General features: G+C 42.8%; 1 protein-coding gene across 4 annotated transcripts in view; it reads right to left on the bottom strand.

Moving 5' to 3' along the window:
- The window catches only part of EEA1 (early endosome antigen 1), a 110,300-nt gene that overhangs the window by 81,584 nt on the left and 3,674 nt on the right, over positions 1-25,042 (bottom strand). For 2 of the 4 annotated variants that reach the window (XM_075600427.1, XM_075600428.1), the window contains exons 2-3: positions 15,190-15,276; positions 10,517-10,645 (exon numbers count right to left, since the gene is read on the bottom strand). In XM_075600427.1, the coding sequence (XP_075456542.1) occupies positions 10,517-10,645; positions 15,190-15,276 (216 nt within the window). The remainder of the gene's footprint in view (positions 1-10,516; positions 10,646-15,189; positions 15,277-25,042) is intronic. The other 2 variants (XM_075600429.1, XM_075600430.1) reach the window with 1 other exon arrangement.

Raw genomic sequence — 25,042 nt, 5'->3', positions numbered from 1 at the left:
ACTGATTTGGTATGTTTTTTCTGTAATTTGAGAGACTCAGCATTTTTTTCTACAATGGGTAGAACTAGATCTATTAATTTGACGCAAATCCAGACAACTACCAATCCAACTAACAATACTAATGGCGACAATTTCGTTTTATTACACACTACCTAACCTCCAGTTTAAGAGTATTTATAATCCACCATCCACTAAATATTAAGTAGAGGCTTACATTAGACTGGCACAGATTGAGGTAGATAAGATTAAGGAGAAACAACGTAGACAACCTCAGTAAGTGTATAGATGGAATTTGACAAGAGCTTAGGCCGCGGGCATGGTCAGCGCTTAGGCGTTGACCCACGCTCACGCTTGGCAGTGAGCCCCTGCAGCCGCAATGACAGCGGCTTTAGCAGGGGCTCGGGCACGCTTCCGCACGCCTGCGGAAGCGTAGCCGACAATTTTTTTTAAATTTAAGCACTCACGGGAGCGCGGGGCCGGTCACGTGAGCAGTTCGCCCAATGAGGGCGAACCAGCACCGTGACGTCACTGGCCCGTCCCCCCGACACGCCCCCGGACGGCGTGCGAACTAAGGCCAGGGAAAGCACCCACTTTCCCTCAGCCTCCGAGCGCCTCCGCACGGCTGAAGTCTCCATGGACTTAGCCTTACAGGGAGGAGACACTGGCTCAGTTGGGTGACCGGGACAATTACTGACCCCTTCAATGTGATCCAATTTCAGCATCAAGGTCAGGGATTAATCACATTTTGGGAACAGCTAAAACACAGGGACTTATTATGAAAGCGTATATTCCATTAGTAAATCCCCAGCATACATGTTTTCTACATGTTACCAAAGATACATAAAAGACTACCAAACCAACCATAGATTGTGTGGTATATTGGTGCATCACCACAATAAGCTCAAATGATATAACTTCCATTTAAATGAATCCAGAATCCAGGAACAGTATATATTGGTAAGAATAAACCTCCCAGGGTGAAAAACAGGGACCTGGTGGTGCCCACACGGTTACCCCAAAACTTTATCTACAATAAGCATACAGTACATTCACCACTGGAGTACAATATAAAACAATCCAGCAAAGGAAGGTAACAAATGATGGGCTGTGCCCTTTACCTTCCTCATGTAGTTCCAGGTAAGAAGATTTGTCGGCGTGCAGCCCTCAGAAGAGGAATCCAAAGAGGTAGGAGAGAAGAGGAGCACAGCTCACAGCATTAACGAACACAGAAAAATAAGGGCAACTCCAAACAGGGAAAAAATATAAATTAGCCTGGTTAAATTGGTCAGTTTTGGCAACAATACAGGACCACGCACCAACGCGTTTCATCCCTCAGGACTTTCTCAATTTTTCTGCGTCGTTAACGCTGTGAGCTGTGCTCCTCTTCTACCAAACCAACCAGGAAGAGCTATAGTTGCTGGATCTGAGTAACTTTTCCAACACATTGCAGTTTTCTTGGACCAAATATTAAAACCCTTAGTCACATTAGGCAATTTCCACATCTTTGATACGACCCAATTTCTTCGCAAGATTGGATCTATACAGGGACTAGCAGCAGACACAATCTTGAGCATTGCACGGTCTGACCTTGGGGTGAATTTGCTGGGACGTCCACTCCAGGGAAGATTGGCAACGGTCTTGCATGTTTTCCACTTTTGAATAATCTTTCTCACTGTAGAATGATGGACTTTAAATTGTTTGGAAATGGCTTTATAACCCTTTCCAGATTGATGGGCAGCACCAATTGCTTCTCTAATATCATTGCTGATGTCTTTCCTCCTTGGCATTGTGTTAACACACACCTGAATGCTCCAGACCAGCAAACTGCTAAAACTTCGGCTTTTATAGAGGTGGTCACACTTGCTGATGATCAATTAATCAAGGGCATTTGATTAGCAGCACCTGTCTACTACTTAGCATCTTAATTCCTATGGAAGTAGTAAGGGTGTACTTAGTTTTTCACACATAGCTTCTCCATTTTGGCTTTATTTTTGTTAAATAAATCATGACACGGTGTAATATGTCATGTGTTGTTGTTCATCTGAGGTTGTAATTACCTAATATTAAGACCTGCTAAGGAACAGATGATTGTTATTATGTCTGGATATGTAAAACCATAGAATTCAAAGAGGGTGTACTTTCTTTTTCACACAACTGTAGATATATAATCTTAATCCCATCCAGTCCTTCCCCCCCATTTTCCCCATCCTTCCTTCTCCTTCCCCTATTCCTTCCGTTCCCCCACTTTCCTCCCACTCCCTTCCTTTCCCCCCCCCCCCCTTTCCTTCACCCCCCCCCCTTTCCCTTCCCCTTCCATCCCTCCCCTCCATTTACATTTTCCATTATTTTTCACGGATTATATTCAATATTTATATTTGGAATATTAGCTTATTCTGATGATTTATACAATTATAAATTTTAGGTGGTTTATTCATTACAAAGATATGCCCTTGTTAGTTTTCTCTCTCTTTTCCCTTGCCTATGCCCCTTTTTGGTAATAATCATCTATTGATAACAATTAGATTGGGGCCACTATCCAATATGGAAATTTGTTAATTGAAATAATTTTTCTATATTCAAGTACATTGTCTCTGGGAATATATGTACATGATTGAATATGTGTTATTGTAATATTTTTAGGGGGTAATTTTTACCTCATTTGTGATGGTTAAGTAATCTGATACATTTTAACATGTGCATATATTTGGGTACCAGTAAAGCGTAATTGAGCCATTTGGCTGTCAGGTGACTGTTTTGTTAATGTTATTAATCTTTTTTTATTATCATTTTCTTTTTTCAAAAAGATTTTTATATATATTCTTGCCTCTATTACCTGTATTATCCATATACTTTGATTGTATTAGTAGTGTTTATTTATTTTCTTTATCTTATATGTGTATAGTATATTGTCTATATGTGCATTTTGTAAGGATGAGTTTCTATTGCTTTTTATTGCTTTACAAATGAGTAATTTTATTTTAATTCATTTCACCCCTGTTGATTTCATGTTTTTTTAGATAATAATCCTGAGTTATCATTAAGTATATACTCGGTGCAAATTATATATATATATATATATTTCATTTAAATAATTTCTATTAGTAATTTGAATCATTTTTAAAATATTCATAATGAATAGAAGTTTTTATTGAAAAAAATATGTTGGTCTTTCCATAGATCCTTCCTGCATTATTTATTCATAATTTTAACTTTATCCATATCTTGTTCTTTTGCCAGTTATTGATATATTATATATCCCATATAGTAATGCCTACTCTAACCAGAACATCACGGGTTAAATATTTGCTCATTTACGGGTTGCTAAGCAACGAACTGGCTATAAGTATACAGGACTGCAGTCTTTCCACTATCAGCCCTTTGAGAAAGATATAACTTTCAGAGACATGAGAGATTGGAGGTATGCTAGTGGGAGGAGGAGGAGGAGAAGGAGGAGAAGGAGGAGAAGGAGGAGAAGAAGAAGAGATACCCACAGGTATCTGTACCCCAATGCTAGAATGTCCTAGGTACAGAAAAATGAATTAAAAAACGGGCCAAAAAAGGGTGAACAAGGGGAAACAAGGGAAAAATCAAGGTACTTATGCATAAGTGCAAAAAACTCAGCCCTCAGACTTATGAAGCCAACTTGCTCGGTCTCAGAGGACAGCGTCCAACCAGCGATCCGTCCAGTGCAACACTCATCTAGTATAAAGCAACTATAACTTTATGTCCGGAACAAACTTCGGAACACCTGCATTGCTGTGATTATGTCATATAAATAAAACATGTAAAACCCACATAACGCGAGTGGGTAATTAACTCCCAAAAGATCCTCCCCACCCCCAACTCATGGGTGCTACTCACTCTCCCTCTATGGTTAGCGGACCCAGCCAAGCAGTATAATGTATATCTTGGGCTTATCTAAAACTGACCCAGAAGATCCCAGTCAGGGGCACAGTGAATACGCACTATGTCCCAACTGGCAAGCGATGGCGGGATGTGCCCAAATATAAAGTCACTGATGAGAACCACCAGAAATCAAGAGGGCTGTGAAACTAACAAAACCTCTTTGAGTCCCGCCCATTTGCCCAGCACAAGCAGTCTCACTGTGGAAGGCCCTCATCTTCCCCCATCCCCAGGAGCCCTCCGAGAAGCCACAAGCAAGGGGCTGAGGTACAATGACCATCGTTCTAAAGGGGGAGGTGGGTGGGAGGACCATAACTTCTGCCGCGATAACCTGGGAACTTGAGGAATCACAACAGGGACGAGATTCCCCGATCAGAGATCTCCTCTAAGGTGAGTCTAGCCGCCGCTCTCCGCATCACAGGACCCTTCCACATAGGCCTCACTCATGGAGATCTGGGATCCATGAGAAGAGCGGGGGCGTCAATCCCAGCTTCCTTAAGAAGTCTGGGCCGTCCTCCGGGAATGCCAGTGAGGAGGGGTCATCTTTAATAACTACCAAGCGGAACGAGAAGGCCCAGCAATACATTAGCTCTGCGTCTCTTAGTTTGGCAGTGATTGGCGTAGGCTTCTTCTTCTGGCCAAGGTAGTGTGCGACAGGTCCTGGAACACATGGTTCCGAAAGTGCTCAAAAGATAGGTCTGTCTCCAGTTCCACAATCGATTCTGGGACCCCCCAGACTTGTATGTTATTTCTAAGCTCCTGTTTCTCCGAGGCCTCCAGCCTCTCAGCTATTTCCAACACCTGCGTGTGCAGCTGGGCTAGGTTGCGATGCGTCTCATTCCAGGCATCAACAGTATCAGCTATTTCCCCCCCCCCCCCCCTTCGATGATATCTGGCCTCGTCCCGTGTCACGATGTCCTGTCTGAACTGCTGGAGAGCTTTCTGTAATTCCAACTGCAGTAATATCTTCAACTCCCCAGCCCCCCATAAAGATCTCGGATATACTGTTTCAATGCAACCTGAATAGTCGCGTATTCCTCAGAGGCTGTGGTGCAGGCTTTGAGGCCTGCAAAGTACGTGGGTCCTTTTTCCGTCTAAAGAAATACCCCAACTTTATAGGCACAATAAAGTGGATTTGCAAGTTTGAGATAGGGTGTTGCTTGCTAAAGATCGCTTTTAGTCCGCGGGTGCGAGGAGCTTTGACTTTAAGCCATCATACCTGGTGGTACCACTCAGAGAGCTCCATTTTAACTTCCCCAACACTTAATATTTCAACCGTCTCCTGAACGTAGCATCAGATTTTAAAAATAAAAACATTGTTGGAAAGGGCAAGAACAGATCTCAAAATGAATGCAAAAAAAAAAAAAAGTGATCACGGATTGCAACTTTAAAAATGACACCATTTGATTGTGCACACATTTTATCAATCCAGTACTGTCCCACTCCCAACAGATATCTCCTTTCATAGTTCGCCAGCTGAATTAGCTTTCCCCATATTTCTTTGGAACCCTCCCATACTCCCGAGCATTTACCATAACTCATTATCAATGTACTACTCAGGCTAGTACTTAACCTCTCTTTTCCCTTCAATCTCCCAGACTTCTCTTTCATTCACTTTATATTTCTTCTCTCCTAATCTCCCAATATCAGCCTACTTCCAGCTCTTGCCTCCATAACCGAATTCTTTCTTCTCTATTATACCCAGCATTCCTATAGCATTAGCCACATCCTTTTCCCTGCAATTCTTTCACCATTTCTTTTAGTTTTTTTCCTATTCCGTCTCCCTCATTAATCATATTGTTACCCCAGCTTGATTTCCATTGTCATAGCTCTTCCCTTCTATTCTTCCCCACATCTACATTATGTACATTTGCAGTTTTCCCCTCTAGATCTCTTCCATATTATTGACCACTTGTATACTGCTCAGCTTACCAGCTCACATACTACATACTTCTGTTCATTTCCTAATCACTGCCTACTTACATTCAGTGTACTGTATCTCTAGCAAACCAAATCTCCCTCATTCCTCTCTGTCTCCCACTACCCTATTCTCTCCTTGCCTATGCTTCTCTTCCTATCCCAGGATTTGTAATGTATGTGCAATGCAATAGCACATTTAGTTCAGAACAATTAACCTTCACTTCTCTGGATGTAACACTATCTCACGGTGAATGGTAATCCAAGCATGGAACTCTTATAAAAGAGTGACTGGATATGAAATTAGAAGCATTTAATTGGCCATGAAAGTCAATTATTCCCAGAATGCAGGCATATAAACCCCATCATTGCTATGATACTGCATTAGAACCTTGGAAACTAAACTGTGGTGTTTATGCCTATAACCAGCTTAGTAATATTCCAGGGATAGGTGCCAGAGGACAAATGAAAGGATTTATACATATACAAACCTCCTACAGGGCTCCAAATTAAATTGCAACCTAAACAGTACGTTACGTTAACAATGTAAAGCAAATAAATACATTAAAAAAAGTGTAAATATACCAATTTCCAATAAAATGCTAGTCAGTAGTATTATAAAACTGCATTAGATAGAAAGAGAACGTCTAGGGATCCATAGCTTATATTATTAAAGAGAAAATCTGCCTGCAACTGTTCATATGGGGCTTATGAAGCAGACACCTCCTGTGGACAAACATCTATGTATGTGTTCTGACCTATTCATTATCCAATTATTTTCCATCCCTTTAATTCATGAGGTTCTCAAGTGCCTTAATGGCACCTCCGGAATTTATTTCAGCTTTAGCGTGAAGACACCGCCGCTCTCCAAGTAGTGTGACAGAGCTAGATAGAGAGCTCTAAATGCACGGCAAGGAAAGAGGCTGCTAAAAAGAGGAAGATGGACTAAATGAATACATAATGGTGGCTAAGGTTGCGCTTATAGTGCCGGCGATGGCGCGGCAAAACAAATGTATGTTTTGAAGCCGGTCAAATTAGATTTTTTTAAAGGCTGTCGCCACATGTGACAGCCTCTGAACCAATCAAAGAGCTGGTCACCCGCGACGTCGCCAGAAAGCGAATTACAACTTTCGATAGCAGCAACGGGTGACGTCATCCGTCGCGCACACTATAAGCGCGGCCTAAGAAAGAGATGCAAAGCAGACTTTGCTTCATACCCCTCCCACAAAGAGAAGAAAAACAGAATAAAAAAAATCCCAAAGCACAGACCCAAAATCCCAGAAACAGACCCAAACCTTAGACAAAATTAAGGGATATCATGTATAGGTAAAGTAGCACAGGACAGCATTAAATAGAAACCAACGTGTGCTACATTGCATTCATGCATTGGTTTCTCTTTATCCCAAGCTGTACACATTCAGAAATAGCGGGTGGGTGGAATTGGGACACTCATCCCACACAGTTAACAGACCAAATGATGCAGATTCATTGCAGGTTGTGATACCTTTTAGCGGTCCAACATTAATTACATCTGTGAAGAACTACAGTGTAAAAAGCTTGAAAAAAACCTATGGAGATTTCAAGAGCTCTGTACACTATAACTGTACATATCAGTCAACTTTCTTTCCATTGGCTCCAGAGGGGGAAAGGTTTGGAACGGAAAGAAGGGAGAAACAGCTGCAGAACAACATTCCAAGGGTCAGAGGAAGAGATAGAGCTGAAGAGGAGATACAATGATAGGGGAGAGGAGAGAATGCGGAAAGATAAATGTGTGACAGACACTGGCAAGATAAAACAGAGGGCACAGAGTGAAGTTGCGATCATGGGCCAATACATCCAGGAACAGTGCATATAGCTTTCCAACTAATGCCATCTTTACCTCTTTACATCTAATGCCCGAATGCCACCATACCAAATGCAATTACATGTACTACTATTATCATTTTGTCTTCAACTGTCCAGCCTAACCATAGGAAACCCATAAACCGAGTGACAATAGGGAACCTTGCTCCTGAACTACCTTTCTTCAGGCCTCTAAGCCACACAAGGTCATTTTATGGATTACAGAATTCAAGCAGAGTGTAAGAGTCATTATGTATTCACAGTCACAATCTAGGGCAGCGGTGCGCAAACTGGGGGCGCGAGACTGCCTGCGGGGGGCACTTAAATTAAAAGTGCCGGGGAGCTGCAGGACCTCTGTAAACCTTTACTTACCTTGGCGCCACACGCGTCGCTATGGCAACGCAACGTCGTGACGCCAGAGCCGAGGTAAGTGGGGGTGAGGTGAGGTGACCACCGGCAGGGGGGGCGCAGGGAAAAAAAGATTGCACCCCCCTGATCTAGGGCCATCCTTGAGGAGGCAGCGCAGCTTGCTGGTTTTCCTTTATTACAAGATCTCTTTAGTCACTGTTGACTGGAGGATGGCGTGTAAACCGTTTCATCGATGCTTGCTGCTCTATCACTTTCTCTGAACATCAAATCCATAGAAAATGTATCAATTGTCCCTATCAGCCCATGGAGGTAAAACTATGTCCACAGCTTCTATTTGTACAAAATAGTACAGTTGTACTGTACCTATAATATAGTGCAACTTTTTTTTTTTTTTTTTTAATGGACAAGTCTTTAGAGCGTGAGAATTGCTGAGAAAGTATGTATTAGTTTGCCATAACCCAAGAAGTGCCACCAGTAAGTGAACCTAGTTACATTAGATTGTATATAAAGTCCTCTCCCACCTAAAACCTCTCTCATTCACTGACCCACACCTCTGGAATATCCTTCCCCTCAATAGCCGAATAGCACCCGCTCTCTCCACCTCTCTCTTAGGACCTTTCTTAAAACACACACCGCTGGCTGACACTATACCTCTCATATGCATTGACCTTGTCCCCTTGTAGACGCACTTGCCATAACACCCCACTACTGTCTCTGTAAGTTCTCCCTACTGAGGCTACGCTTATAGTGCTGGCGACAATCAGGCTACGGTCGCTGGAAAAATCAAATAGAGATGACTTCCAGCGATCGCAACCAAACCGTCGTGCCGCGCTTACTATAAGCGCACGCGACGGCGGCAATGCATTTGTTTTGTCGCATTGCTGTCGCCGGCGCTACAAGCGCAGCCTTAGATTGTAAGCGCTTTGGGGCAAGGACTTATTATCCCATTGTTTTGTCTGAAGCGCTGATTCCCATTGTGCTGTAATATGTGACGTGTATTGTAAAGCGCCATGTACCTGGATGGCACTATATAATTAAATAAAGATATAAATACATACAAAAATGTAAAAGAATCAGAACTGCTCTGTCGCTGTCTACATACATAAATTCTAGAGTTTGACTATTTTGAAAAAAAAAAAAAAAGAATTGTAACAGGTTTACTGAATCTGAGTGAACTCTGGATAGTACCTTACCACTTGCATCTGTCATGTCAAGTCAGTGAGGTTGCTCTGTCTGAGTTATGATCAAAGCATAACAATCCAAAGATTTCAATATGCAGTCCATGAATAAATTACACCTACAGTACTGCATACCTTTCCAAACGTACTGTAGATTCTTCGGACTGTGCATATAAAGAGATAGTCTCGGACTTACTTTCCAACTTCTGATTTTGAGAAATGAGTACCAGCAATGAAATCTGTGCAATCACATGTTTAGCGATACCAAAATCTTTACAGAAACATTCTACATTACAAACCAAGCCCACAACATACGATGAACATAAATAAGCTGACTGTATCTTGACAAAAGATACAGTACAAATGATTGGAAGATAGACATGCAATAATTGGCCAAAAATGAAGGAAGAGAGGTGAATGCAAGAATGTAATAAATTTGCACAGAAGAGGCTGCTCAGAAAACAAGTACTGTACATCATTTAGGTCAGTGATTCCCAACAGGGAGTTTGTGAGTGTCTTCAAGGGGTTCACCAAAATACACAGTATGTAAAATGACAGATATCGCCAGTATAGTGGGTTTCTGAGCCTGTGGGTTTCTGTGCACTTAGTAAGGCTCCAAACTGGACCTTGGCATAGTTTGTTTAGCTATTACAGCAGGCACTTCCAAAGTCGCTTCCCACAATGCTTTGCCACCACCACAGCAAGGCATGGTGGGGAGTTACTTTGAAAGTTCTTGCAGTAATCGACATCTGTACACACCATGCAGTCTGCGCACACGGAGGTGCAGCCTGGGCTCTTATAAAGCATGTGTTCCCCCCACAAGCTCAGGAAACTATATTGCCTGGGATCGGTGAAAAGGTTCTGTTAGCAATAGTCTGATGAGAAGGCAATATGATTTATTAATTAGGCGCCGGGGTGGGCGAAAATATAAAATACTTAGGAGCTTCCAGACAGAATTTTTAGGAGCCAGAATTTTGCGCTCGGGGAAGCTTTCCGGCAACCCTGCTGCCCGTCCCCCCGTCTTCGGCTCAGTGTCATTATGTGTATGTATCTGTGAAACACCGACACTCACAAACACGGAAAAAGGGATAAAGGGATACTGCCATGGGTGCTAGCCAGCACAGGCAGTCAGTTGAAAGTCTAGATAAGAGGATGCAGCACTCACACGGTCTTCGGATTAAAGTGTTTATTCACAGATCAACGTTTCTCATGGCCAAAAGAACAAAAAAGGCACACAAGCAAGAAAGCAAAATCATTTCAATTGTGTAGGGTCATCTCCCAAATATTCAAAACATAAAAAGACCCACAGTTACATCCAGAAGGTCACTGGGAGGCTCCTGTCCCCTTGTTCCTGACTCCATATGCTCACTCTGGTAATGTTCAGCCAGCTCAGTGGCCGTTATATACATTTTCATGCATACTGGACAGATGAAGCCCTGTGGAACAACAACTTTTAAAGGAGTGGACAAGTGTCTAAAATACAATTAATGTTTAGAGTGTAGTGGTTCAGAGGTGTTTTAAGGTCACCCAGCCAGACCACTATCTAGGGCATTTGTCCCGTCCAAATCTCTGCCAGCATTTAGCTGCCACTTACCTCAACGCTGGAACATCTCTCCGCCAGCCGCATCGTCAAGGCAAGCTCCTAACCTTACCCCAAAAAACCCTAATCTTAACCCCAAATACTAATGCTATACCAAACCCTCAAAACCTTACCACACTACCCGAGATTCACAATTTTTTTCCCTCTCAGACCACTTGCAAACTTCCGAGGATCTCATCAGTTAATGATCTTTCTGTGTTTTCTAAATTATTGTAAAGCGCAATGCTAAAAAGTGCAACTTAAAAAAATTTCTTCAGATAGTTTTTATTAGTTTTCGACATAGTATATCCAACAACATAACCATATAAACATTATCCTCTACAACAATATGACCATATAAACATTATCCATTATACATATATATACACATACACACATACACATACACACACACTATGTAATTTAACATTTTTAATGAGATGGGTGTGCTTGTTGTTTTCAGCAAAGTTTAGGGATATCGGGTCTTGTGTTTGTTAACCTTAGATCAGATTCAACATTCATCCTGCTTCTGTATTTGGTCTTCAGAGCGATAAGGAACGAAAATCCGGACTCACATAGGTAGGTAGTAGTTAATGGCATCAGAAAAGATACTTCTTTGTCTGAATGTTCTGGGTACTCTTTGGTCCTTTGAACGTTTTTTAAATTCTGACCGTAATGATTCATCACGACAGCACAAAAACACTTTTGTGCCTTATCTAGAAAAATCAGAGGGCAGCTCACATATTTTAATTTCAAATGGATTATGTATCCAGTTGATTGAAGATTACTTTCTTGTGGAGCTGAACCAAACTGTTGCTTCGGAAGATGTTCTGCTATGTCATTTGTTTTTTCTCGAGAACCTGTTGCTTTTCAGATAGAAAACCTTCCAATATTGGGAAAACGCTGAATGTATCTTTTTCTATGAGACTAGCAAACAAGGAAAGTTTCTTTTTCATTGCATTGATTTTGTCTAGCGCATGCAATAAAGTCCCTGAAACTCCCTGCAACCCAGCGTTCATCTCATTTAGGCGAGGGAATATATCCGCGATGTAGGCCAATCGCGAGAGGCAGGATGAATCTACATACCAACTTGTAAATTGGCATGAATGATCTGATAGAAATCTGTACTTCTGAACGTAGTTCAAATAAAAGAGCAAGTACTTTACCTCTTGACAACCACTACACTTATGTATGAAGAAGTTGTACATGAGCACTACCCATTTCATCACACGGTACACTCAAAAGTCTTTAATTCGTAGGTCTAGCTTTTACGAAATTAGCAGTTCTCACAGCACAGTCCAAAACATTCTTCACTTCCAATGGCATATTCTTTGTAGCCAGTGCTTCTCTTTGAATCTACAGTACAGTGCACCCATCTGGCATTAGGCGCTACTTCACAGGTACTAGCCATTAACCCACTGCGTCTTCCGGTCATTGCTCGTGCACCGTCAGTACATATTCCAATGCAACACTGCCAATCAATACTGTGTTCCTTCACAAACTCGTCTAATAACTAGAGAAGTTGTTTGACGGTTCTTGTTTTCACTGAACGAGAAAAAAAAGCAAAATATCTTCTAGTATGGTGCCTTCCCATTCATACCTGAGGTATGTAAGAAGATTTGCCACGTTAGCAATGCAAAATACCTGCTATTGTTCACATGTTTTAAAAGAATGCCTATTAGCTGCCATATTTTTAATTCTGGGTGACAGTGTTATTTGAAAGAGGCACCCAATCCAATTGTTTTGCGGTCTTTTCTCCACACAAACGCACGTTCATTAGCTGCAGGCAGAATAAGTTCTTCCCCAATACTCTTAGCTTTCCCTGCTTTGGCGATACAAAGACTTGAAACGGTATGACACATACGGTTTGAAACTGCCAGTGTCTTTTCGGTTACTGATGCATGAGCAAACAACGTAGTATAATACACATAGCAGCCTTGGTTCATTTTGTTCACGGTCCATGTGAAGCCTAAATTAATATAACTCGGGTCGTATTTTCTTACGGTATTATGACTTTTTGTTGTATTTTGTTCATTACTGGTATTCGTACTGGTTCCTGATAAACAGCTAGTCTCATCCTCATGTTTTAACACCTTCGTCGATTTCACTACCACTTGTTTGATTACTTGAATTATTTTTTAAATTGCGCGCTTTCAACCACAAATCCATTTCTGCGCGTTGACAACTAAAAAAATTAATGGTTAATTTTACTTTGAAAATCACTAAATTTCGGATACCATCAGCATCCCGTAAAAAAAACTACATGGTGCGTTCCACATTAAATAATGTACGGTATGGTTTCGTAACCATGACTATTTGCACGCAGTATACGATGTTTTGATACATAATTTTTTCAATATTGGTGATGATAAATCTATAATAATTATGATAAAATACAAAAATAAATTAAATAGTAAACATATTTCTTTATGAATTCTCAGTGGCTCTGCGCGTACCAGTTTGAGAACCTCTGCCCGACCCTAAAAACCTAACCCCTTATCTTAAAACCTCTATGCTTAACCCCCTACCCTAACGACTAAAACCCCTTAAAATTGACTAACTTTATTGGAGATGCGGTTTGTGACCAAGCGTCCAGCAGCGAAGTGTCCCTATACGGCCAAACGCCAGCGGGACTTGGTCACGGCGAGACCACCACGACCAAATGTCTTATTCCGGCCAGACCATGTTTATGCTCTTATACACACTAACCAATGCACCCACATTTACTCCTACTGTTTCTGTTAGCCTCTCCACATGGCAATTAGATTGGAAGCTCTTCAGGACAGGGACTCCTTTGTCCCAATGTTACATCGAAATATACTTATGTAATATAAAGGTTTAGGGGTACCACTGTATATTAACCGGCTTCTCACTACACCGAATTGGAGAAATAAGAGTATATAGTGAATATGCAGAATTATGTCTTCATTAGTCTCATAAGACCAATAGTCCAAATATCTGAACTCCATACAGTGCAATAAAAAAAAAAAAAAAAAAAAAAAAAAAAAATATTATTTCATCACGGTAAGGGGCCATGCTCTTCAAATTCAGAAGTCTGAATAATTTTCTCATGCAGCCACCTGGCTGTACAGGGCAGTTTATACAGCTTTATGGAACAAATAAATGAAAAAAGTCAATACACGTGCATGCATCCTGCTTTAGGACTCACGGTTCCAACAAAGTTTGAGACATGTAAAGCCAGTCAAGAAAAAGGAGCATCATTGGTTTACCACCAGACCCTCCTATTCCAGGAAATAGTAATATCCTCTATTAATCTCCTATGTCTTGGCACGCTCCAAAATTACACAAATAGCCCCAGCTCATCAATGTTTAACAGGCATGTAGTTATGACGTGCTTATTTACTGGTCATTTCCAGCGGCTATTATTACTTGCTTAGACATCAGAAGTTAGTATTTCACCAATATGGAGGCAACTCATTGTAGGATCTAGGCAGGCAGACAATAAGACATATTAGATGTGTAAAAAATATTACAATTCAGCAAAAAAGCCTTGCCTGTTCTACTGTATTTATTTCTCCTATTTTAGTTTCAGGTACTTTCTACTAGGAAATATTTTGGGTTGCGGATAGAGTCTGGCGATAGTCTGTAGGCATCATATTTTTTTAAATAGCACATGTTGCAACTCATGTGACTTGGATGGCAAAATATTGGTTGATTGCTTAGGCATTTCCATGTTAAAGAAGCCATTCAAGAAGCGTTAAAAAAAAATATATATATATATATATTTATTATTAGTATATGCAGTCTTTTGTTACCTTTATTGAAAGCTAATTCCCTATGCTGCCAATCGCTTAGTTCCTGCTTCCTGCTTTTCGGGGTTCACTAAATGGCTGCCTTTCATTTCAATCCTCCAGTCAGTGTAACTCAGCAGCTACAATGTATTCTTATATTACTAAGGTAACATTATCTATTGTTACAGTTTGCAGCTAAAACTGCTGGGAATATTGGTAACAAATGATTATAAACAGGAAAGTGTTACAAAGATCTTGCACTGCTGGAGAGGTGGGCTAAAGCCTGCTATAGAAATCAAAGGATGCTCAGTGGATTAAAATACATAAAAAAATATGACACCAAGAGTTGAATTTTAAAATAAAATAAAAAATGTAATATTATTTAATAGTACAGAACCGATTTAAAAAAAAAAAAAAAACCACCACGTAGAATATTGCATGGATTTCTCCTTTAAAACAAAATCTATCCCAGTCATCATTGCCTTCACAATGCATTAGTCTACAAGTGAATAGAGAGTATTGATAAATGTTTGGTTCTGGTCAGATTTTCTTAACGTTGAGTTAAAGTATTCTACAGTAGCTTAGCTCAGATATTGTTACAGGCATAAACATTTCTATTCTAGCGGGAAAAGACGATTCTCAGTGTTACCTCTGAGGAACTTTCATTGTTAACAGCGTTTCCTGGGGTTGCAGAAGATTCCGATTCAGAACTCTGAGAGCCGACTCTCCCTGGAGTCTGAAACAATGGAAAACAAGACTAAACGTTTAACAAAAGTACATAAATATTGTTACTAAAAACAAAAATAGAGAATCGTTGCCAAATTTACAATATAAAAACACCCACACAAATGAAAACAATGGCATACATTTCTTAATGAAAATAGCTCCAAAAAGATGAGAAAGCTTCCAGAGCCCTAGGATGTGTCCTAGAAACGCTTCTAGGTCACTGGTGTGCAGCAACTTTGACACATGCCATTACAGTATTGTGCCAAATTATTCTTCACACAAACACCTCGTAATACTGTTCCTAGATACTGCCAAGTTAACCTTTTTGCTGCCAAGGCAGTTTTCCCTTTCATGGCCAAGTGAATTTGAACATTTTTGCTACAAAATGTTGAAATAATTAATGTGTCTCACTTTTGTGGTGTATTCTAGTTACCCCGCACTCATTGTTGTTTTTTTTTTTTTTTTTTTCACTACAAAGTTAAACTTGTGTTTGTTGTTGACTCTAAATGCATATAGGTCATGAGACTTCAGCAACTTCATTACATACAAAAGTACCTATGGTTAAGCAAACATCTCTGGCAATGCAGTTTCATTAGTACAGGGCTGTAGTGAGTCATAATCCAAATTGCAAGTGGTATCTCAGCCGCCCCCCCATCTCCCCATAGCACACCATTTTTTGGGGGGGGGGGGGCACAACTTTTACTTAAATGGCAGTGTTGCAAGCCCTATTTTACACCTCGCTATCCCCCCATCCCTATTTCCCTCCCTTTTCCCCGTGTATTTTTCTCCGTCTCACCTCACTCTACACCCCTCCATCAATTACCCCAGGGGTGAGCAAACTTTTTATGCCGAGCCCCCCTTTTCATCCATAAAATTTCTCGGGCCCCCCTGCCAGATGTAATCAAAATCACATGAAAAAAAAAATAAAAAACCTTTATTAAACGGAATACAATATAAATCCAAATATGTTTAAATACTTACATATTTCAACAGCTCGCACTTGCAAAATTAGGCTGCGTCCACGCTGCCGCTGAGAGCGGTGACATCACCAACTCTCCAAGCATGAGCACAGGGTGTCCTGCATAATTTTGCAAGCTTGGATCGGGGCTATTTGTGTGTGTGTCTGTGTGTCTGTGTGTGTGTGTATTGACTGCTGCTGAGCGCACAAAGTCAATTTTGTTTGTCTCCCCAAGCGCCAAGCTTGGGAGAGCTTACGTGCACAAAGGCAAACCTTTGGGGGGGGCATTCATCCACCTCTTTGCTACCTCCCTTCCCTGTCCTCCTCCCTTTTTTTTCTTCCTTCCCCTCCATGCTTTTTGTCTTGCTATCCCCATTGTCATCCAAACTACTATCTACAGTATTATTTATTTTTTCCCGTTTTCAATGTTGTGTTTTCACAGTTTTTTTACATTATTTCTGTACATTCATAGTATGATTGATATAGTGATATAGGTGCAGCATACCCTATCACTTGCAGAGGATCGCAGCGAAGCAGGTTGCCAGCGAAGGAGAGCAGGAACACAGCGCTATTGCAGGGCAGACACCGAAGGAGGGGCGTTTGACTTCACCGTGCTCCTCCCCGTACCTCCGAAGCCCCTGCGCGTGCGCTCACATACCATCACGTTGCCGCCACCTGCACTATCCTGTTCAGCCACCCGCACACATCTTCGGCTGCCCGCCCGTGCACATCTTCTTGGCCGCCCCTCGCGCACAGCATCTGCCGGCCCGCGCACCCAGTTTTCGTCGCACGCCACCTGCGCCCCCCTAAATAATCTTGCGCCTCATTCCCCCCCCAGTTTGCGCACCACTGCATTACAACACACACTCTCTCAATCAATCAATCACCACATACACACACTCACCACATACACTCAATCAATCACCACACACACACACTCAATCCCCCCCCCACACACACACACCACACACTCAATCCCCCCACACACACACACTCAATCCCCACACACACACACACACTCAATCCCCACAAACACACTCAATCCACCCCCCCCACACACACACACAATCCCCCCCACACACACACTCAATCCCCCCCCCACACACACACACTCAATCCCCCCCCACACACACACACTCAATCCCCCCCACACACACACTCAATCCCCCCCACACACACACACTCAATACCGCCCCACACACACACACTCAATCCCGCCCCACACACACACACTCAATCCCCCCCACCCCACACACACAAACACAAACTCAATACACGCACACACACTTTCTCCTGGAGGGGCGACATGCTCCGATCCACCAACCCCCCATGCTGCTGAAAACTGGTGCGGGAAGCAGACAGGAAGAGAAGGAGGTGCTGTCTGTGTGCAGAGAGAAGCCCCGCCCCCTCTGCAAGACACACACACATAGAAGCAGCAGCACGGAGCTTCTGGCCGCCCGTGCACAGCTCTGCCCGCCCCCAGGTTTCCCTGCAAGCAGCCCGCACCCCCCCTACATAATCGTGCGCCCCCCCAAGGGGGCGCGCCCCAGTTTGCGCACCGCTGAATTACCCCACGCTCACGCAATCCCTGACTATCACGAATAATAGTCAAGGATAATACTACAAATGGCAATAATGTTCTATATTTAATATACTTGTATAAAATCATGTACTAATACATAGTAATAATAGTAATGGTGATATAAACACAACGGGTCACTTGTAATAAGAGCCAGTTCCCCACTCCATAATAATAATAAAAAAATGTGTTGTCGCCCCCTCGTCTCCTTCCCTCTTTCGCCACCCAATTCCCTTCTCTCCTAGTCCCTTTTCTTTGTACCATTAATTTCCCATTTCCTCCCCTCCTCCTGTAGGGTACCTCTCCTCCCTCACAAAATCCTGTAGGGTCCCTCTCCCCCCTCACCAACTCCTGTAGGGTCCCTCTCCCCCCCCCCCCCCCATCTCCTCCTGTAGGGTCCTTTTGTCCCCCCCCCCCCCCCACATCCTACTGATCCTCTCCAGTAGGGCGGACTGTCTCGCCTCCTCCAGCATAGACTGCCTCTTCCAGCGGGAACCCCTGCACGTGAAGATCACCGCCCGGATAAACTCCCGGCCGCACAGTCTCACCCCGTACTCTCCCGCTCCTCCGTGAACTCCCCCCCCCCCCGAGGATTCTGCGCCCTCAGCTCCCCGAGCAGCACCATTTCTACACCTCGTGGAGCTTTCCGACCCCTCTACAAGCCTATATAAGCGGAAAGCAAACGGTCACCTCCTGCGCGCTTCAACGGTTTCTCCTGAGGAAGGCCCTGATTGGCTCTCCTCGATTTTATTTTCAGTTTATTTATTCCCCCCCGACACTATTTTTTTTCCGACATGGGCCCGGCGGCGGGTACAGGCGGCTGGACCCCTTGACTGACCGGGGAATGGGACGCCAAACCCGGCGGACCCAACCGGTTGGCGACCCTGCATGTAGATTAGATGCTCACATTTTACTCATGAGCCAGAAACGTGTCCTTCCGCAGTGATATATAGTTCCACACACGGACATCCCCGCTCTAACCTAAACCTGTCTCACTTAATTATCAGAACAGGTCTGTTGGGTTTTCCCTTTCATGAATAACTCATGGTGGAGGTTACTTTAGATTTTAAATTCCATTAAGGCCACCTATTCTGCATTTAAAAACAAAAATATTTTAAAGGGATGACACTCAGGTCATATGAATAAAAGTAAACAGAACATTATTTTGCCTGCCTGGTGAGAGCTGAACTGAAGTTTAGGTCAAAGTTGGAGACTTAATCAGCACATCAACCCATAAATGGTATTTCTTTGCAAGATGCCAATTAAATCCAAAGTACATTAGTCACAGTCATCTATGTAATAGCTCTGGGTAGGTGTGGTGGTTCATGGTTCACTGTCCAACAGAAAGCATTCTAGGGGAAAAGGACGCACTGAATGAAAAATCAGTATGATTTGTAAGCAGCATTAGTAGAGTTAAAACAATTGTTTAAGATATCCATATTTTCCCATCTCAATCACATACGTAATGGCCCCTGTGGTAGCAAATTAGTTAATGTTCTTTTTGCAGACAATAGGAGTAGATTGCAACATCAGAATGAATCACATTCAATAACAGAAACAGTATTAACTCTGGACAGATCAAATAATACAGCCCTGTGGCACCAATAGGAAACTGATACAATATACCTGCATATCAGTGGCTGTTAGACTTCACTGAAGTCACCTCAGGGTAGATCCTGATTCTGGGCTGTCACTTTGGGGAGGAAATATTTTTAGATTCACTGTATAATAGCAATATAATATAATAAACAGCGAGCATTGGCTTAAGGGCTCCATTTAATAATGGATTTAAGACAAAAGGTGGCATTGTGTGATCATTTGCATGTCATTTCCCAGAATCCCTTGCTGTAGGGGGATACTGTATGCTAGGTGATAATGGTGAAAAGCAGGGTTGCAGACCTGTCTAAGTGAATGTGCTCACAAGTAATATTTTTGAGATATGTATGTATATTTTTTTTCTATGATAATTTCATTATAAATAATACATTTTTAAAAATACATTTTAATTGTTTTCTGGATGCCTACTCAGGATGAATAAAATCATTATCCAGCATTGAAAACAATATCATCCTTATGCATACATGCATCTGTACCAAGTACTCAATTCATACTACAGCTACTGTATACAAATTCAGTTTTCCGGTATTTAGAGGCGTAATGCTAAATACTGTAAGTAAGTACATCCTGTAGGACCGCTCTGTGAACTTCATCCACCTGACCACTCATTGTACATTCTTTGTTTCTCAATCACAAAGGGTAAGCGTTCATGCCCTCAGGGTCTTTCAAAAAAAATATTTCTTATTATTTACCGTGTGCACCTACCTTAATCCTGCAAGCGTTAGAGCGAGAATATTAGTCTGTTTTAAATTTAGAATTGAGACCAGGAAATAATAAAATTTGAAAATGGAAATAATGAAAACTTCCCCTTTTACACATTAAGTGAAACGTTTGTGTTGTCACTGAAATTGTAATTATACTCTCAAAAGTTTTTCATTCAATCAAAAACATAAAAATCAAAATACAAATTTCAGTGACAAAACACAAAGAAGTTTCACTTAGAACGTGCTTACGGTTTTAACATTTCCCTTTTAAACTCTACCAGCGATTATCTGCTGTTCAACCGGTTCGAATATAGAAATGCTGCCTTAAACCGACCTAACAAATTTCCCCTGTGAACTATCACAACTTGACACACTAATCTTTGTTATTGAAGACCAATAAGAAAGATTTCTGTGTCAAGTTGTGACAGTTGTTGGGCTCATATTACTCATCATTGGTTTTAGTTTTTGCTTTGGTAATGCAATAATTGGGGAAGGATGTGGATAAATGTAAATTGTTTATTAAAGTCTTTCCTATCTACTTTAAGAAACATTTTATATGTTTTCTATCACTCTACATACAATAATTTATTACAACCCAAGTCGCTATGATCCAATATATATTAAATTGGCTCTTTTTCATTGCAGATTGCCTTTTTTTTACATAATGCTATTATACATGTACAAGAAATGGTGTGTCCCCCATTACTTCTGCGCATGCGCGCCGAGCACCTCTGCGCATGCGCAGCCAGCACAGGCCACCCACGTCACTTCCGTTACTCTACTTCTGTCACCATCAAGGTAATTTGTGCAAGCACATTTTTTTGTAGGTGCCACAAAGAAGTTTCACTTCAAAAAGTACATTATTAAACATGGAACTCTTAACTCTGATACTAGTTAAGTACGGTGAGTTAGCCTTTAAATTCATTAAACTGGATAGAAAATACATAAAACCTATTGGAGGAAGCACTTGAACCCTTTGGGATGTAGCGACTACGACATAGGGTCTGGCACTCCAGGGGCCCCATAACGTAGTAGCTGCGTGATAAAGTGACATAGAAGACAACATAACTTTATCACGCCTTCCGTTCCATCATCAGTGATGGAGCGGTCACGTAATGGCTTCCCTGCTTCATGCATATGTCGCTGAAACAAATTGACACAAATGCTAATTTGCTGTGTTTTGGAGCAAATGTCTCTATTTTGACACACAAACCCCATAAGTTTTCCACAATACAACTTATCTTATGTATGTGAAAATACAAAAATCGATTGTCCTGATGTTATAGTGGGGATCAAAATCTTTCCAAATTTTATTCCAGTTTAAAAAAAAAAAAAATTAAAAAGTTAGTCCACTGTCCCGCATTATTTTTTAACACAAAATTATAATCCCTTATTGCAGTGGTTCCCAACTTTTTTGTATTTTTTTTTTAATTGTGCACCACGGCTAGAAAATATTTATTCCACGAACCCCTAATTAATCAATCTGATTGCCTATTCATCAGGCTCGACTCCCAGGGATCGGTCACTCAAATAATGTCCTGAGCTTCTAGGAGGAAAATACTCTTAAGGCTAAGTCCCCGGTGGCCCCAGTGGCTGTGTGTATGGGCGCGCAAAGCGCTTTGACGCGTACGTGGCAGGGAAGACGTACTGCATCACGGTCGGCGCGCAGCCAATGTCAGGGCAGATATGCCCCGTCATGGCCGCGACCCCGCGCTCCCCTACAGGCCGCGGCTGTAGTCTCTGCACGCACCGCTAGGCGCGCTTGAAGTAGGGAGGACTGGGGCCGTAGCCTAAGGCCGGTTCTATACTGCGTGATGCGCTATGCCATGCGCGCGGCAGTTTTAGTTGGCTGAGGTTAGTCAGCTATTCCAGAAGTCCCCGACTCCAGTCCTCAAGGACCACCAACAGTGCAGGTTTTGCTGATACCCCTGCTAGAGCACAGGTGGTTCAGTCAAAATGATTGGGTCACCTGTGCTAATGAGAGGCTAGCCTTAAACCCTGCACTGGCAGCGGTCCTTGAGGCCTGGAGTTGGGGACCTCTGAGCCATTCTATAATGGTGCCACGCAGCACACGGCAGGGAGAGTGGAACCGGCCGACGGGGAGAGGATGAGAAAAAGAATGAAATCAATTATTAAAGGATTCATTTATTTATTTGAAAACATATTTAAACACACACACACACAGTACCTCACTCGCGCACAGTATACACACAAAACGTGGGCGGCACGTGAACGCGCCTTTGCACAGGCACGGCCGCACACAGTATATAACAGCCCTTAGGCCTCAAACTGCACCTCAGTGTGTCCAGCAAGCACGGGTGGTATGGCCACCAAATCACTGCTGGAGCTTCCAAAGTCACGCCCCCCAATGCCTTGCTGACATTGGATGTGTCTGCTGTAATTGGCAGCTATGCTAAGGTGCAGTTTGGTGCCTTACTAAGTGCGCACTCCTCACACTGACTCAGAAACCTCTGTCATTACATATTTTTGTTCTTGCAATCCCCTTGGAAACACCTCACGAATCTCAAGCCCCCCTGTTGGGAATCAATTGCCTTATTCAATATGTATGTGAAACCACCTTTTCCAAGCCAAGTTAGATTTTCTTTACATTATCTGGTCATTTCTATGGGGGCTAAAATCATTCCTAGCAAGGAGACCACTTCACAGCGAATTGAATAGGGGCAATTTACCACACCAGACTATAGTAATATGTACTCCCTTGTGTCTCTTATGTCTAAAATTAAATAACCGGACGATTTGAAAAGGAAATGATCATGGTGGAAAAATGTAACTAAATTTGTTGAAAATAAAAAGAATTGCAGTGCATTGCTCCTGAATTTAATGTGTAAGGAGAAATAAAATGGACACGCTATGTATATGTTGTGCACAGTTAACCGGATTCATTGCCACAAAACAGACCAGCAACACATTCATTTAAGGAAGAATCCATTTACCAGTCAGCCAGCTCTATTACCTCCTCCTTCTTCCATATTCAGCCTGCACTGATTCCCCCTCCCCTCACCCCCCCCAGATTATTAGGACTCGGATAGTGACGGTTAGGGCCAGGCTGGCAGGTTAGGGCCAGGATGAACAAGTCTTTTATTTAACCTGCTGCCAGCTAAAAAAGGCTGACCAAGTTCCGTATTTATCCCTCTCGCAAGATAAATTGTTCTGCATTTCTTTAAATGCAATTTGCATTAGAATGGAGCAGGTGGGTGGAAATGTAGCTAGAACCAAAGGGCAAATAACATACTGCACAGAATTACAAAAACAAGATGATAACTAGAGGATGTGTAAATTAAAAAGTAGCTGCGGTGTTCCCTTTGGGATAACGAGAAGGCCTGAGCAGTCAGGCAAAGCAGTGGTCTTAGCAAGCACAGGGAAGTGGACCTGCAGATCACATACACACCAAGAACAGAGAACAGGTTCTGAAGATCACATACACACTTAGGGCCTCATGCAGAGAGCAGCGCTAACATGGAAAGCGGCATTAATTGGCGGATTCTGCCTTCAAAAAGGCAGAAAACGGCAAGTTTAAAAAAAAGCGCCATTTTTTTTTTTCCTTCAAATTCGCCGCGCGCCTGGAGAGTTTAAAATCTCTCCAGTTTTTTTCTCTGCCGTATGCAGAGAGCCGCGATCGCCATCTAGTGGCTGTTTTATGGCGCGAATTTCAACATTTTCCCTCTCCACCAAGCAGCTGGCGCTCCGCGGAGAGGGAAAAAAAAAAAACGCGATTTTTTTCCCCAATAGTTTCAACAGCGCTAATAGCGCTGGTTGAAACTCTCCATATGCAGAAAGGCAGTTTTCTGCCCTTTCTGCATATGGAGATAAAAACTCTCCAAAAAAGGTAAATTTTTTCCCCCTCTCCAATTCTGCATAGCGCTGCTCTCTGCATGAGGCCCTAAGAGAGCAGAGGGCCCTGAACATCTCACATATGCATCACAGGGAGCAGGCCCTGTAAATAATACACACACCCAGATAGGGAGCAGACCTAGCAGATTACATACTGTATGTACATAACTCCCCCTCCCCCCCAACACAGAGACGAGGCCCTGCACAATACACACACAGCACAGGGAGCAGGCCTGCACATTATACATACACACACCCGGCACAGGCCCTGCACATTATACACACAGCACAGGCCCTGAACATTACACACACACATCCTCGGCACAGGGAGCAGGCCATGCACATCACACACACACACACGCACATCACACACATCACGCACATACGAGCAGGCCCTTCACATTATGCACACACACATTCACGGCACAGGGAGCAGGCCCTGCACATTATACACACACACACGGCACAGGGAGCAGGCCCTGCACATTACACACACACGGCACAGGGAGCAGGCCCTGCACATTACACACACACACGGCACAGGGAGCAGGCCCTGCACATTACACACACACCCGGAGCAGGCCCTGCACATTACACACACACGGCACAGGGAGCAGGCCCTGCACATTACACACACACGGCACAGGGAGCAGGCCCTGCACATTAAACACGCACACCCGGCACAGGGAGCAGGCCCTGCACATTATACACACACACCAGGCACAGGGAGCAGGCCCTGCACATTATACACACACCCGGCACAGGGAGCAGGCCCTGCACATTATACATACACACACACGGCACAGGGAGCAGGCCCTGCACATTACACACACACACGGCACAGGGAGCAGGCCCTGCACATTATACACACACACGGCACAGGAAGCAGACCCTGCACATTATATACACACACACGGCACAGGGAGCAGGCCCTGCACATTATACACACACACCTGGCACAGGGAGCCGGCCCTGCACATTATACACACACACCTGGCACAGGGAGCAGGCCCTGCACATTATACATACACACCCGGCACAGGGAGCAGGCCCTGCACATTATAAA

The sequence above is a fragment of the Ascaphus truei genome, chromosome 5 (assembly GCF_040206685.1).
Source record: "Ascaphus truei isolate aAscTru1 chromosome 5, aAscTru1.hap1, whole genome shotgun sequence".
NCBI classification, from domain to species: Eukaryota; Metazoa; Chordata; class Amphibia; order Anura; family Ascaphidae; genus Ascaphus; species Ascaphus truei.
The sequence above is the reverse complement of the archived record's forward strand: the minus strand, read 5'-3'. Positions and strand labels throughout refer to the sequence as shown.